The sequence below is a fragment of the Neopelma chrysocephalum genome, unplaced genomic scaffold, assembly GCF_003984885.1.
Source record: "Neopelma chrysocephalum unplaced genomic scaffold, ASM398488v2 Primary Assembly neopelma1_96845, whole genome shotgun sequence".
Taxonomy (NCBI): Eukaryota; Metazoa; Chordata; class Aves; order Passeriformes; family Pipridae; genus Neopelma; species Neopelma chrysocephalum.
This window is the reverse complement of record NW_020925488.1, coordinates 1,101,292-1,117,919: the sequence shown is the minus strand read 5'-3', so window position 1 is coordinate 1,117,919 and position 16,628 is coordinate 1,101,292. Positions and strand designations below refer to the sequence as shown.

Genomic DNA, 16,628 nt, shown 5'->3' with positions numbered 1-16,628 from the left:
CAGTGGCCATGGAAATGGCAATAGGCAGCGTTACATAGCAAGTAGCATCATAGTTTTATTCATTGGTTATTCTTGTCCAAAATCAAACCCTTTTGAGCCACACACCGGACTTGGGAGATGGGCATATGCGTTTTGGTCTCATCTCCTGTCCCTGTGTGTTGATCCTTGTGGGAGCATTGTGCAAACATTGTGCAAAACATATCAGCAAGGGCTGTGCCCCTTACGCAAATCGTGCCTCTCGCCCTGTTCCAGGGCTCCTTGGAGAGGAGATGGGCACTGCTGTCTCTCCAGCCCCTCTGCGCAGCCAGCAAGGAGACCCCTTTGCTGACCCTCCCACTGCCCATGTCACCACCAACCCAGAGCCCTGAGGGGACACTGAGCCTCTCACCCCCTCCTCCTGTCCCCTGCAATGTGGTCAGCACTACTAAGGCCACGTACAAAGGGGAGCAGCCTTTCTGTGACCAAGCAGGTCATGTTTTTGTTCCCATCCCCTCGTTATCAGGCCCTGAATGTCCTGCAAACAAATTTCTTCTTCCTGTCCCTGCCAGCTTCAAGGTCCCTGGCTGATGGTGGTGATGACTTTGGCACAGAGCCCCGCGCCCGCCGCAGCACAGCCCGGCGTCTCCCATCACAACACACCCTCGAGGAAGTGTATTTTTCAAAATACTTCTTTATTTCTCTCAATACTGACATTACAAAAAAAAAAAAAAGGAAAAAAAAGAAAAAAAAAAGAAAAAAAATTACAAAAAACCCACTATAAAACATTCAGGTCTCGTTGAAACCGAGTAAAACAAATCAGCTTGCATCTGTGCGCTGGCCTGTCTTCTCGCTCACGGCGTCCACCAGATTTCTCTACTGTCGAACTCCACAGGGACCAGTGGAGGGAGCCAGTGGCATTCCCTCGCCGGCCGAAGCGGGTGATTGATTAAATCAGCGCCTCACGGGTCTCCTCGCCCCGCAGGATGACACTGTACAGCTGTACACCACGGACACCCCCCGCACAACCCCCTGCCCCAAGGACACCCCGTTTCAAGTCAGTGAATTAGTTGTTTGTTTTGTAAAAAAAAAGCAAACCAAAACAAAAAAACGAATTCCCGGGGTGGGGGGAATTATTTTGGCAGGGGGGTTTTCTCAGCGGTGCTGCAGTGAAATAGGAGCTGTACAAAGCCAGGTCGAACGCGCCTCCCGCTCCATAGCAGCCCTTTCCTGGGGAAAAAAAACTGGCATGAGGCAGAGTGGGCCAAGAAAGGTAAGAAATATAAAAATTCTCCTGATGGAAATCCAAAGGTTTTAAAAAAATACAGTATTTGAAAATGGAGCCACCAAGCAGATTGCCTCATGCACCTCCCAGCTCCGCCCTGATGTCCAGAAACACCTCCTGAATGAATTGTCCCTGTAGAAAAATATATACACACGCCTCTCTCTTCTTATTAGAATCCCTAAGGTTGACCTGAAACACTAGTAAAACCCACAACTCTGCTCACACTTGGCTCTGCTTTTGCACCCAGATTAGTGCCACACGCACACACCCCCCCACTCCGGCGGGTTGCTGGTCGTGTGGCTGAATCATCCCCCTTGCAAAAAAGCCTGGGTGCATCAGGCCAGGATCCCCAAAACAGGCAGAGAAAAACCTTTACGAAGTTTATCTAATGAGCTCTATATATATGTATTTAAAAAATAAAAGCAGCAATGCAAACTCAACACATCTGAAAAAAGAAAGCTCCACCCTGGGCTTTCCCCCCTCCTCCTGCTGGCTGGGGCCCTGTGGGCAGCAGGTGCAGGTAGGTTGTGCCCACGAGCACCGGGGACATCCCCAGGCAGGGGCAGGAGGTTGGATGGACCATCCCCACATGCTCCGTTGTTTGGCACTGCCGAGGCTCGGTGTAGGCTTGGCACAGGAGAGTGGGCCACGGCCGGACTCGGTACCGTGGTCCCAGGTGAGAAATAGTCCGGCTACTGGGGGGGCCACCGCGGGCAGGAGTAATCGGCACCGCGGGACAGCCGGGACCCCAAACAGCAGCAAGTATCAAAGAGGGGAAGAGAAAAACCAGCAGCGGGGACGCCAGATCCTGCGGAGTCCTATTTACACTGCGCTGGACCCCGACAAGTCCAGCCTCTTGTGGAAAGAGTGGCTTGAAAAGCAGGTGACATAAAAAAACCCACAACGCGACGCACCTCCCCGGGCAAAGGGCCCACGGCTCTCGCTCGTGCGAGGCAGGAAAGTTGGACCTCTGGGGAGAAAGAAAAAGTCTGGCAGCCTGTGGCAGACAGGAGACTCCCCATTGTTGGAGTAGAAAACTGGCAAAGAAGAATGGATGGGGGGTGGGTCGGGTGGGTTTTTTGGGGAGGGAAAGTAGTGTGAGGGGTGGTTGTCTTTTTTTTTGCATTTAAAAGTGCTGTGGCACCTTGGCTCTGTGCAGGCCAGGTGCTGTGGCACATGCGTTTGGAGTATTGCTGCTTTGGAGGAGAGTCCCAGGGCTCTAAGAGCATGGGAGGTGCTGCTTGAGGATCTGTCTTGTCTGGGGAGCTATTCTGTCCGGGAAGCGGATTTTGAACTCCACAATCAAGTCTCCTCGCTGGCTGGGGGCCTTGGGGAAGGGCAGCCCCTCCCCACGCAGTCTCTTCACTGTCCCCGGCTTGATGATGTCGTTGCAGGGAAGTGGGATCACCCTCCCGTCGATGGTGGGAATGTTCACTGTGCAGCCGCACAAGGCCTGAGGGGAGAAGAGGGGACATGCCATCAGATGGGGCTGACACCCCAAAGCATCCCAACAGCCACACCCCACCCCCCCACTGGCTGCTCCCCGGGTTAAACCACCCAGGTCCCTTTGGATGATGCCCAAGAGCATGGGGTGATGCTCACCACTGCAAGCCCAGCTCTCTGCTGGTGCCAGCCCAGTCTGACCACCAGGAACTGGGCTGCAGAAGCCATGCAGGAGACGGGTGCCCCAGCCTCACTGGGGGAAGGACTTCCCTCCCCTCCTCCTGGGCTCCCCAGCAGGCACCACCAGCAAGCACCAAGCCACCCACAGCAACAGGACAGGCTAAATTTAGCACCTGTCCAGCCTCGGGCAGCCGAAAATCCAGCTGAGATCATGGGATGCCACCACGACTCATCAGCTGTCACCCTCTGGAGCACGGCAGCTCTGCCTGGCGCTGGGGTTATCTATAGCACAGCCTGTGCCCCATCCCCACCACCGACAGCCCCCACAAGGCTATGCTGACGCGGGATGATGGTGTGGCCGTGGCACAGTACCGAGCTTTCCTAGGAGCCAGGCTGCCGAAGGGGCTGGTTCCTAGGAAACCAGCCAATGGGTCACCCATCCCCATGGCAAAGCCAGGAGCCAGTGCTGGGGGTGCCACCTCGCTGTACCCCAGCCTCCGGAAGCAGCCGGAGCGGTGGGCGCCGCGGCAGGCACACGCCGGCCTGCATTGGCGAGCCACGTGATGCGGGAATGCAGCAAGAAAATCCTCGTGTCCTTAAATAACTCAGACAGCTCTGGCGTACATGTGGGCAGGATCATCTCCAGGCTTTCAGCAAAGGCTGATGGAGAGGACTGCGGAGCGATGCTTCTGGAAGTGGGGGGTGGTTTGCTGAGGTACAGCCCTGAGCTTCCATGTGGGGGCTGGCTAAGGTTTGCCGCCCTGAACTGGGTCCTGGGAGTCCCAGTCCTCCCAAAACGCCCTGAAAGGGGAGGGGAAGAAGAAGCAATTGCTGTTTCTGGGATAGGTGGGAGAATGTTCTGCATTCCCCTCCCCAGGAAGAGCCTCCAGTGGCAGAGCAGCAAGAGGCACCAGGAGAAACATCTCTTCTCGTGCCGGCCACTGGCTCAGGGATGATGGACATGGCTTCTGCAGCTGAACCAGGGCTTTGCACCAGGGGGTTCACAGAGGGGTCTGTGCCAGAGCCGGCTGGGGGTCTCTGGTGAGAGAATAGGAGAGAGGGTGCTGCTTCCTTGCACGGCTCATCTGCACAGGCCTCCTCCTGGGAAGGTTGTCCTCCAGGGATAAGCTTTTCTGCCTGCAGGAAGATGCCATCGCCAGCTGTGTGCAAGCAGCAGGTGCTTGGCTGATCTCCAGCAGGTTGTGGGAGGGAAAGAAAGGACAACCTCCTAGCATCAAGGAATTTCTGCCCTACACTCACCCAAGGATGCCAGAGCCCTCTTGCTCGCTGGTGCCCACTTGCTATGTGCCACGGAGGGCTGCACGGCTACACGTGCGCCAGTGAAAGGACATCTCCAGCCACAAAATGGAAAGAAGAACAAGAACTCCCTGTGGGAACACGTGGACGAGGAAAGCAGAGGGATGTGAGCAGGAGCGGGCGGTAACAGCGAAGGCAGACGGGATCTTAATGTTTCCTTCCCAAAGCCAAGACGCAAGAATCCGAGGCGATCGCTCCTCCACCGTATGTCCCTGTTTTTCATTCCTCTTGCTCAACTTCACTGGCATTTGGGAAACCGGTTGCTGAAGTAACACCAGTCACCGCGGGAGCTACCCCGCATCCTAGAAAGAGGTTTGGTTTATCCCTAGGGATGAAATCACCCTGGGTTTGATAGCTGAGCGCTGTGCTGTGCGAGCAGAGCTCTATCTAGGTCAGTGCCGGGTCCTCCTCCGCTCGCAGCGGAGCTGCCGGGGAGGACGTCGCCATCGGTCGCGTCTCAGCCGGGCGCTGACGCGTGGATGCTTCGAGGAAGGTGACGCCAGGTAAAGGATGCAAAGCGGGATGGTGCCGAGGGCAGGCGTTAGCCCGGCAGCCAGGCGGGCACGAGGCCCCGTCGGCAGCGCTGCCTCTTGCCAGAAGCAGCTGCTGGTGGAGCAACGCCTCTCCTTCCTCCCGTGGCTTCCTGCTGCGGCACACGCCTGTAATTTTAGGAAGGAAGTCGGCGAGTCCCTGGAGTAACCCTCATACACCTCTGATTTTGCAGCAGACAGGTGGCAAGCAACCTGCACTGCCCTGGCCAGGCATCCAGCAGGTCTGGAGGGGGCTGGGAGGGGCCTCCAGCACAGCAGTGAGTGGGGTCACAGGACCCACTGTCTGCCAGCTTTGCTGGCACTGTGCTCTCTCATGGCAGCAGCAGAGACTAAAGTTCAGGCTAAAAAAGGCAGCCTTGAAAGGAAGAAGGGTGAAAGGAGAGTCCTCAAGGCTATGGCCAGAGGCTCAGGCGATGAAGAGGTTGTACTCTATCACGTATTGACGTGGTAGCATACAGAGCTGGGGAGGTCTCAGCACCTGCTCGTGCTCCAGAGAACTTAAGGAATTCCTCTCATAGAAGATAAAAGCAGCAGAGTATAGCCCTGGCTAGGGATGGCAGCCAGGCCAGCAGCTCCATGAGGACACCCAGCATGTCGGGCTTGTGGTGAGGAAGGACGGAGACCAGAAATTCCAGCTCAAAGAAATGAGGAATTTTGCCTGGACCAGCAGTTTTCCACTTTGTGACTGCATTGTGCAAACCCAATGCCAGCACGCAGGCCTTGCTTACAGAGATCACAAGTGTTCAACACTTATGGTGCAACACAGCACGTGAGGCTGGAACAGGTTTCTCCAGTTGCTCCTCAAAGGTCAACTCTAGGTAAGAGTCCCTCCAGCCTGGCCAGTGCACAAACCTGGGCTAGCATGGTCTGGACATCAGCACAGCCAGCTCAGGGTTAATTTTATGGATAAGGGGAACAAACAGAAGGAAACATCTGAGATATGGCATGCATGGCTCCATAAATAAGGCATTCTCTCCCAAGTATTTCTGGATCAGCCACAGGAACCAGCCACTGCAGGAATAAACCTCTGCACTTCACACTGTGGGGGAAACTGAACTCCTGAGTCTTGCAGCTTAACTGGAGCTGAGTTTGCTCCAAGAGTGCCCAGTTTCTGCCTGACCCACGTGGCTCCTCTTTGCCCCCAGTACACGTTGTCACAGCCCCAGCTGGGATGCAGAGCCGCTGCAGAGCTCTCCCGACTCGCTGGCACACTTCACAAGCTCACGTTTCCCTACCTCGGGTCTGGCCCATTGAGCTTATTTCTATTAAATGCACTTCAGAACATAAATCTGCCTTCAGGAAGGAAAAAAAAATCAGCTCATTAAGAAGACAGACAGCGTCTACCGTCTGAAAGGAATAGCAAATGGCAGCTGCCAAAAACGTCAATGTTAAATGCAGCTGCCAGCTGGGATTTATTATATGGTAGTTATACAGCAGCAGCAGCAGCAGTGAACAGCACATCTTGTACTGAGGTAATCTCCCCTTTCCTCTCCCACCTTCACACAGATTGCTGGCTCTGATGCACCCAGCCTGGCCACGACCTCCAGGACTGGCAGCCTGGATATGTTGAGTTTTACTCACTGCCTGGATATTTCATTTATTTTGTTCCTTATTTAGGAAAGCCAGAACCAAGGGAAACAGCTAAAGCACTGCTCAGGGAGGGTGAGGGATCACCTTCCTCCACATGACCCTGCTCTCTGCCCACAGGGAGAGGCACCTGGTGCCATCCTGGGCAGTAACTAAGCCACAGTAGGCTCAGATACGAGAAGAGCAGGGATCAGACTCTTGCCAGCCAACGCGGGTTTTCCCTTGTTCCTACAGAGTATCTGGGCTCTGTTCCACATGTGAATACCCTACGCTAAAATAGAAAAACAAGGCATATGGAGAAGGGAGAAAATGGATAAATACCACCTGTACTGGCTCAAGGGACCACAGCATCCATGTCCTACACCCAGCATGGAGGCTGAGCATCTCCAAAACCAAGAGTGAGTTGGCATCTGCAGCTTCTTTCTCATGACCTACCTGGTCTTTCCTATTCAGAGTGGGAGAAGGACTGACTCCCATTGTGGCCCCAAATGCCATGACCCAGTGCCACCTCCCAGCCTGCAGGATTTACCACCTCTACCCACCTCTTTAAGACTGATGTTTGCCGTGTAGATCACATTTGTCCCATCCCTCTTGAAGTGTGAGTGAGGCTTGTCCTTGAGGATAAAGACGATGTCGGCAGGGATGTTATCTGGGGTGGCATCCCCTTCTTTGGGGAATGTGATTTTGGTTCCCTCCTTCCAACCCCGTTTGATGACAATGTTTAGGATCTTGTCCTCAGTCCGCATGGTCCGGCCATCGGCGTTGACTCTTCTGCGCGTGATCTTCATCCTCTTCGTGGATCCATGGTAGATCTCTTCCAGGGACACCTTGAGCTCGTGAATGACAGGAGGGTCTTGGACCTTCCTCCGTGTGTGCAGGGACTCTTGGTGCCGCCGGTGAACCCCATTGATGCCGTTGAAGCCAAACCTGCCGAAGGCACTGAAAGGGTCGTCGTCGTCATCCATATCCATGTCTTCCTGGTCAAAGCCATTGAACATCCGGGAGCGGCTGCTGGCGAAGAAGATGTCGAAAGGGTTGGAGCCTCCAAAGAAGGATGCAAAGGTGGCATGGGGGTCTCCATGGAAGGTATAGTGGAAAGTGCTCCCTGAGCCACCTGAAGAGCCACCTCCAGTTTTGAGACCTGGAAGAGAAGTGGGAAGACAAGACATGAAGGCTCATCTGCTGGGGGATGCTGTGCTGGCACTGCACTTTCCAGATGGGAGGATGGTCTCTGTGGCCTCCAGGCAGTTATTCCACTATCTCCTGGGTGTGCAGGTCACCCCCTCCAGCTTAGCCACCTGTGAAGACCATGGGCCAGGTAGGCACCACCTCTATCCATGACACATAGTCCTGCCCCTACACCCAGCAAGCTCAAATTCCATTCAGGTTTTGTCCCCTCTGTCCCTACTGAAGGGCTTCTTTGGCTTTCTCCACCCAATTCAGAGTATTTTAATTTAAAACATATCCTGATTAGGCCATGTCCATTTTTCCCCATAAGCACACTCCTGTCTGCCCCAATAGCCTTGCCTCTTGGTCTGGATATCAGGAAAAAATTGTTCACATAAAGACATTGGAAGAGGTTGCCCATGGAAGTAGTGGGAGTCCCTGGAAGTCTTCAGAAGGTGTGTGGACGTGGCACCTGGGGACATGGTTTAGTAGTGAACATGGCAGTGTGACATTAAGTGATCTTAGAGACCTTTTCCAACCTCCATGATCCTATGAGCAGGTGGAAATCAGCAACCTTCCAGGTCGGCATGCAGCTCCTGCATACCGACTGTATAAAACGCCAGGTAAGACACAGGTTTGGATCTTTTGGCAACCCTCCCCATGGGAAACTCTCCTGTTGGGTCCCAGGTTGAGACTTATGTCACTGCAACTCCCCCAGGTCGCAAGGCACATTCGAAGTGCCCCCCCAAAAGAGGTCACACACGCTCTGCAAGGCTATTTTTGACCAGGAGGGGTGGGAAGGGTTAAGCCAAGCCGAGCTCAGGGACTATTTTCAGGGCATGCCACTGACAGTGAAGGGCTATTTCTGACAGGCTGTCCCTCGTAACATGCCCCCACCTCCCTTCACAGCAGGACAAGTTTGGGGGTCTCTTCTGATTGATGAAGTTAATATTCTGGGTGGGTCAGAGGAGCTTTTGCTTCACCTTGCCCATCATAGCCTGTGGGACCCAGAAGCTCCTCAAAATACCAATCACCAACATGTTGCTCCAAAAAATGGGAAACAAAAGGTGTGTGGGGTCACAGACCAGGACTCGTCTAACGCTGATGGGGCAAGGGGGGAGATGGTCTTTAACTTGATGGGGCAACGAGGGTGGGCTCTTCCCTCCTTCCTTAACTCACTCTTATTTTAGATGCCTGCAGGCGATGGGGATTTCGCCAAATCCCCAGTGAGCCCCTGTCCCTAATGGACTGTGCAGCCAGGAGGTTTCACCTTTAATCCCATGACGCCAGCATGAGTGGGGTCCGATTTCATCAAGGCCTCCCGGGAAAAGCTGTTTTCCCACTTGAGACAGTCTCTTCTCATTTTACAGGGTGGCAAAATCACTGTGCCTGGTGCACCCATTATAGCCCCGACATAACTAAAGGGTAGACAATTAACCCATCGCTGGTTAATTCTGCTGGTGGCTTGTGAGGGGGATGCACCTGCCCGAAAGAGGGGCTGTCTCTTCCATCCAGCAGCCTGCTCCTGCCAAACCTCCTGCTCTTTTAAGCACCCAAGTCCTGGGCTGATTAATGCAGATGCTATTCAGCACTCTCCTCGAATGGGGTTGTACTCTTCCATCTTCGACTAATAAGGCTGCCTGCGTTGGAGCAGCTCTCCTCCTCCTCCTCCTCCTCCATGCCAACCACCAGACAACAGCAGCCTCTTGGTTTCAAAACAAGGGCCTATTACTTAAATTGGGAAAAGCTTTGAATCCAGTAGGTCAGCCTGTACCGCGGAGGACAGCGGGACCAGTGCCCAAACGCAGGGGGCATGTGGGCAAAAGCAAATACTTCTCTGGTGCTTTATTTAGGTCAGTTAAAGAGTAGCTAATGAGTTACCCCAGGTATGATGCAGGAGGTGAGCTCCTTCCACTTCCATCTCTCAGCCCGCACCCGGGGTTTTGGGGCAGAGGGCAGGAAAAGCCCAGCCACCCCAGGAAGCAAGGCAGCAGGCTGGAAAAGTGGAGCAGCCCGGGAAGGAGGGGGATGAGACGTGATTTCTGGCACCTGCGGAGCATTCAGTCTCCCCCATTCTGTGGCTACCAGTCCCACTTGAGGAGCAGACATGGAACAGTGGAACACCTGTGTGTGAAAACTCTCCCTCTCCTGCAAAACCAATTTGAACCCCACACTCCTGCCTCCCAGTGGGAAGTGCTCATTTCCTTACCTTCCTCCCCATATTGGTCGTAAACGGCTCGTTTCTTGGGGTCACTCAGGACATCATAAGCCTCTGCGATCTCCTTGAACTTCTCCTCAGCGTTGGGGTCTTTGTTCTTATCAGGGTGGTACTTCAGGGCCATTTTCCGATAGGCTTTCTTGATTTCATCCTCATTGGCGCCGCTCTGGATGCCCAAAATCTTGTAATAGTCCTTCCCCATGACAGCAACACTGCCGGGAGCTGAGTACTTATTCCTGAAAGCAGAAAGACAGCTCTTCGTAAGGTGAATATCGCCCTGGGGCAGCCAGGGACGGGGCTGGCACACACTGGCACGCACTTATCGCGGAGCCGACGCTCCCTGCGTCCCGCTGGCCAGCAGCACCAAAGCCGGCTCCAGTCCACGCTTCCCACTAGAGGTCAGAGCCCCGGTGCCAGAAGGTGTCCCAGCTCTGGTTCTACCCTTCTGAGCCCCACGGCAGGGATAGAGAGACTCATCTCTGAGGCTGACAGGGAGAGAGAGACTGAGTCGGGGCACGGCGCTATTATAGGGGCCACGCCACTGCCAACGTCAGGCCAGGACTGCGTCCCTGTCCATCCCCCCTGGCTGAGTCAGGAGGGCTGAGCTATGTCTAAATGTAGCTGCCGGCCTGTGTCCACCCCCTCGCCTGGTTCTCTCCCAGCTGGGGACCTGAGACCCAAGTCGGGGTGATGACAGCAGGTTTTTGGAGACTGAAAGCAGTGGCAGGGACCATGCTGCGCCTTCACCTTAGAGGAACTTCAAACATTTTGTTCCTGAAAGCAATTGGCATTCAGCTGGAGGAGATAAGCGCCTCCGGCTGTCAGAGCCGTAATTTGTATTTAGCGAAGAGAGAAAAGAGCCGTTAGACAGAAACATCTTGTGATGGTGGGAGGGCTTTTTTATTTTTTTGTTTTAAAAAAATCCAACACTTTCTAGCCTGACTTGCACTCCCCGAGAGCCTCCAACTGCCTCTTGCAGCAAGGCAGGAACCCAGGGCTCACTCGCTCCATCGTGCGGGGGCCGAGGCCGTGGCCATGCCTATGCCTATACTAAGGCATGGAAAACCCGGTGGCTGTAATTCATCCCCCAGTCACGCCACTGGAGTGGCAGCGACCCAGAGAGCAGCCACAGGAGATGGGAGGGCTGCTCCTCCAGGCAGAGGCTGAGCAAACCCCATACTCCTCCAAACACGCTTCCCACTGCTCCTCGACCTTTGGTTATCTGACAGCAAACTCCTGCCCTCCCACTCCCCAAACTACAGTTCAGTGCCTGCTGCTGGCCCTGCTCCACCCAGGCACTGTCCCAGCAGACTCCCTGCTCTCCTGCTGCTCACATCCTGCTACAGTCCAGGTTTCACCTTGCCCAAACACCCCTGAGCAGCCTCAGCCCACTGTGCCCCTCCAGCATGTGGATTTTGGCACAGGGTGTGAGCCTTCACCCTTTTCTTCACCACCATGCAAGCTACCAGATGTTCTTCCCCACTCTTACTCTATCCCTGAGATCCTGTTGGAGCTCTCAACCACAGCAGTTCAATCAAAGGTGGCTGTGCTCCCCCAGGATCCATCCACACAGTGTTACAGAGAGCCCTTAGCATCCACACCAAGCATCCAACACTTGACTTGGGCCACGCCTTGGACAATGACCACCTACAGGGGCTTGGAAACTGGCCCCACACTCGGTCACCTCCATCCAAACCATCAACCTCTGCTCTTTTTTGCCCCAGCCATGGAGCAGGTAGACGGTGAGGGGGGTTAAGGCTAAATTAGGGGAGATGGAGCCATCTGCAGACACGTGCAGCAGCTCAGGGGGCACAGAAGAGGTGGGAGGAGGTCCCTGGGGGCGTAAGGAGCATCCGACAGCGTCTCTCGTGGCAGCTCCTGCGCGCAGAGACGCCGGCAGCACCCAGCCCACGCAGGCGCTGGGGGATGCTCTGCCCCCTGCCAACCCCCAACTCCCCTCCCCGTGGGGCTGGGGGGCTGCGGGAGGCCCTGGGGTGAGCAACAGGCAGCAGCGCCGAGAGCTAACTTGTCACCGTCCTCCCCAAAAAGGTCACTCCAACGCCTCCCGTCCCCACAGCAGCCTCCAGTGGAGGACAGGGGCTCCCTGTGATCAGCACCAGGACCGGGATCAGGATTTGGCCCTGTCTGGCTGATGCTGACCCTCCCACAGCGAGGGCAAACCAAGCAGCACTGAAGGCAACCCCGTCACACCCTGGCTCCAGCAACAGAGGTGACAATCCTTCTATTGTCCCCCCACAAGCACCACAGTGTCCAGCTCTGACCCCGCGCAGCCCAACTCGGCAGCACCACTGGGAGCCCGTCACCCAGCCAAAACTCCACGGAAAATACGAAAATACATTAAAACAGGCTTCCCATGAAAATACATCCTGTTCTGGCAAACGCTGTTGCCCCCCGAAAGATCTCTGGTCTTGCCCAAGGGGTCTTTGGCAGGGGTGGGGATGCTTGCCGAGGATATTCTCCTGACCAGAGCCCTCTGTCCGGCTGGGCATAGGGAGGGGGAAATTCCTGTACCGAAATGCATCCCGGTGCCGCGGTTTACCGTGCTGGAGAGGACCAGGTGCTGCCGGGTGACCCGGTGGGTTAAGGCACGCTCCCAAGGCTCAGCTCACATGCACAATGGTGGTAAAACACGACTCTGTCCCCGCAGAGCCTCCCTCCTTCCCTCCCACCTCTCTGGGATCAGCTGCGCCTTGCCACCGCTCCTCTCCCCCTTCTGCTCAGTCATCCTCTCCTGCCTTCCCATTTAACCCCCTCGGGAGCGGTGGGGGGTTTCAGCCAGGAAAAGCCATTCCTGCATCTCCCTCCCAAAGCAGATGCCTTCGGATAAGCCACGGCCACCCTGCCTTAGAAAACCACAGGCATCCCCTGGCACTGCCGAGCCAGCCCAGCCTCCATCCTCCTCTCGCAACCACACCAAAAGAAAAAAATAATTAAATAAAGAATAAATCTTTGTTCCGGCCCCGCACATGACATCAGCCCGAGCAACCGCTGGGTGAGCGCGCCAGCTGAATAGCGATCGCTTGACATAATCCCTCCGCTCGGCAGTCATCTAAGGGAACAAACCCAGCCCGGCAGCGGCACTGGCCAGGGTTTTTTTGTTCCATCCCGGGGTGCAAGGTCACCGCGGGATGCCGGAGACAGGCGCTGATGGTTTAATGAGGACACAAGGTCGAGAGGCGGAAACCCACTTACCGAAACTTTACGAACACATTCATAGTCCAAGCTGTCATTTTTAAGGGCTCTAGTTTTATTTTAAACATCGCGGCTGTCCGCAGGCGCCGGCAGGTGCTGTGCGCCCGGCCGGGAGGCGCTGGAGGGTGGGAGGAGGGCGGCGGGGAGAAAGGTGCCGGCTCGTGCCGGGGATGCCGCCGCCGACAAGGGATGCTCTGGTGGCGAGCCTCCCCCTCCAGCTCCCCAGGCACACCCAAAGGGCAGCTCCTCGCCAGCCCGGCGGCCGCGGTTGGCTCTGACCTCACTCCCAGGGTGGCTCCGAAAGGGCTCTGGTCGACGCGGTGCTGCTGGGGAGCTGCCGTCCTTTGTGCGCTTCCCAGCCGCGCGCGGAGAGACCCTTCAATGGAGTCGCTCGCTGTGCTGTAATTTTCCCCTTAATTGGTTTCTCGACGCTTTCTCGCTAAACCGACGGATTAAGACACTTCTGCTTAATCCGTCAGCTCCTGCATCTTCCCTCCCTGCTGCCGCAAGGCGCCCGGCCGCCCCGGTACTGGCACGTCCCCCGCGCAGCCCCCGCCGAGGAGCAGGGAGAGCAGCCAGGAGCCCCTCGGTGTCCCCAGAAACGACTCTGCTGACGCCCAGGGCTGTGCACCCGCCAGGCGAATCGGGGAGGGAGAAAAGTAGGGCGGCGTTGATATGGAAAAAAGTCACGTTAACCAATGTGCACCTCCCCAGCTTTCCCCTTCGGATGTGCGGGGGTCCATGTATCCCCCTCACCGGGTGCCGGCAGCGGTCCCCCGGTAGAAGGGCTCTCTGAGTGCCACTCTCCCGCCCAGGACCGACCAGGAGCTCCCAGCGACGGCAGGGCAGTGGGATGGGGACGGTGCGTCCCCCGAGCCCACGGCGCAAAAACCTACTTCTGAGAAGTCACCTTCAGGCGCGCCAAGGAAAGCCAATGCCACCGCGTCCCCCCGTCCGTCACCGCCACTCGCGGGCCACGGAGAGCATCCTCTCCGGACGCTCCACAACGAAATTGGGCAGCTATGCCGGGACATCACCAGGCAGCTCCTGCATCCCACCCTCGGGAAGTGAAATGCCGGGAGGGCGACAGCCCCTATCCCGCTGCGCCGCCGGGGGCCGGGGGTCCCGTTGCGCTCCGAGTGCCGGGTGGGATCGGCGGGCTTCGGGTGCCGAGGGAGCGCATACCTCTCGGCGCGGCTCCAGAAGAGCAGGATGGCCGGCATGGCAGCGTATCCTGGGCTCAGTCAGGGAGCTGGAGGGATCTTGTCGTGCCGGGGCAGGCAGAGCCACCCGTGCCCGTGCTGGATGGCAGCCGCAGGCAACCAGGCAGCAATGTCATGACTACCCGCAATGAATCATCCCCTCCCCGAGCCCCCACACGCACCGCCCGCCTCCCCCTCCCCACCGACAGCCCCACTGGGGTGCCGGCACCTGCGTGGGGACGGGGTTAACCCTCCCCTCGCTGCCTCTGTCGGCACAGCCCCCACTGCCAGCCCCGTCGGCGGCTGCCTCCTGCGTGGGCACGGACCAGGACCCCCGCTCAGGGTCTCCTCACAGAGAGTCCCCCATTTCCATGCCCACGGGGTGCTGCCTCCTGCGTGGGGATGGGGTCAAGCCCCTCTTACCATCCTCCACAGACAGGGTCCCCGATTTCCAGACCTATCTAGTGCTGGCTCCCGGGCAGGGATGGAGTCAAGCTTCCCTCACCATCGTCTCCTCAAGCAGGATCCCCCCTTTCCAGCCCCACGGGGGTGCTCGCACTTGTGTGGGGATGGGGTCAAGCCCCCCTGTGCAGCCCCCCCATTTAGGGTACCCCCTTTCCAGACCCACCAGGGTGCTTACAGTGGTGTGGGGGTGGGGTTAAGCACCCTCATTGCACACACCACCGCTCCCTGTCCCCTGTCCAGCCCCACTGGGGAGCTAAGAACTTCACTGGGATGGTGTTAACCCCACTCCCAAGCCCACAAGCGCTGTCCTTTTTAGGGGTGGACCATTTAGTGCCTTGGTGAGGAGCTGTCACTTGCATGGGAAGGGGTTCACCCCTGCATTGACCCAGTGCACTGACCGACATGTGTCCAGGGGTGACCCCTTGCCACAATCCAGCTCCAGTGGGACTCGCTGTCTGCCCCAAGAGGAAAGCAAGTTAACCCTTCCTATCTCGCTGCCAGCTCTTCGGGGTGGACACTGCCACCTCGACTGGGGACAGGGGTTAACCCCTTCCATGCTGGTCCCTCCGACCCTGTTACTGACACCTGGGGAGGACGTTACCCACTTTCTCATCAGCCAGTTGAGTCCCACTGGGATACACTGGTACCCTCCACAGGGCAGTGACGGGTCTTAACCCCTTCCTGACCACACCACATGGCTGAAACCGGGCACATTATTCCCTTCAAAGTGGGACATAAGAAAGGGATTAATTCCCACCTCATCACCCTCTCCCGCCCCACCGGGCTGTACTGCAGCCCCATGGTGGAGGTGTTAACCTCTTTCTCCCAGCCCCACTTGGATGCACTGTCACTGCTATGGGGCAGGGGGATTAACCCCTTCCTGCCTCCCCCTTCAGACCCACAGGAACATGCGGTCAATGTAGGGCAGAGCAGTTAACCCTGACCCACAGCCCCACCAAGAAAGTCTGTCACCCCACAGAGGCAGAGATATCCTTCCTCCCCCACCTTCAGCCCCACAGAGACGCTATGTCACCCCATGGTGACAGGACACGGTGGCTAGCTCGTGCTCCCCATCCATGAAGGGACAGAGGGGGTCAGCTCCCCTTCTCAGCCCCACAGCAAAACCCTGTCACCAAAACCCTGTCACCTCTCGGGCAAAGGGGGCCTGATCCTGCCAGCCCAACGGAGAGTCACTTCATAAAGCAAAGCTTTAACCCCCACATCAGGGCAGACTGTCAGTCCGTGGGTGCACTGGGGTTAGTGCCCCTTCCCAGGCCCACAGGGGCATGCTGTCACTCCATGGGCAGAGGGACCAATGCCCCCAGCCCTGTAGCAACACCCTTATAACCCCACAGGGCAGTGAGACTGACCCCCCAGCCACACAGCAACGTCCTGTGGGGCAGGGGGATTGACCTCCTCCAGTCTCTTAGTGACATCCTGTCACTCTACAGGTAGAGGGACTGACCCCCACCCAACCCCACAGCAACAACTCGGCACCCCACAGCAGAACCGCAGTGACAGCCTGTCACCCCACTGGGCAGGGGGGATGACCTCACTGCGACACTCCGTCAACTCACAGGGAAGGGGGACTGCATCCCCCTGCCACACAGCGACACCCTATCATGCCAGTGGGCAGGGGGACTGCCCCCCCAGCCCCATGGCAACAACTTGTTACCCCACGGCACAGAGAGGCTGACCCCCCCAGCCCCACAGGGCAGGGTGACATGACCCTCCAGGCCCATAGGGACACGCTGTCACCCCACAGGGCAGGATGACAAATCGCCCCCAGCCCCACAGCGACAACTTGTCACCCCATGGCAGCCCCACAAGGACACCCTGTCACCCCCTCGGGGGCAGGGGGCGTGTCTCCCCCAAATCCCTCAGGGACACGCCGTCACCCCTCGGGGGCAGGGGGCGTGTCCGCCCCAAATCCCACAGGGACACCCTGTCACCCCTCAGGGGCAGGGGGCTTCCCCTCCACCCCAGTCCCACAGGGACACCCTGTCACCCCCCTGGGGCAGGGG

The 16,628-nt window shown here is 57.1% G+C and overlaps 1 protein-coding gene across 4 annotated transcripts in view; it reads right to left on the bottom strand.

Moving 5' to 3' along the window:
• Positions 1-721: 721 nt before the first annotated feature.
• The window catches only part of DNAJB5 (DnaJ heat shock protein family (Hsp40) member B5), a 16,281-nt gene continuing 374 nt past the window's right edge, over positions 722-16,628 (bottom strand). The window contains exons 1-4 of one of the 4 annotated variants that reach the window (XM_027670470.1): positions 14,123-14,252; positions 9,716-9,960; positions 6,882-7,480; positions 722-2,714 (exon numbers count right to left, since the gene is read on the bottom strand). In XM_027670470.1, coding sequence (XP_027526271.1) covers positions 2,481-2,714; positions 6,882-7,480; positions 9,716-9,960; positions 14,123-14,160 — 1,116 coding nt within the window. In that variant the 5' untranslated portion in view covers positions 14,161-14,252 and the 3' untranslated portion in view covers positions 722-2,480. Of the gene's footprint in view, positions 2,715-6,881; positions 7,481-9,715; positions 9,961-10,043; positions 10,256-12,284; positions 12,396-14,122; positions 14,253-16,628 lie in introns of those variants that run through there. The other 3 variants (XM_027670474.1, XM_027670471.1, XM_027670473.1) reach the window with 3 other exon arrangements.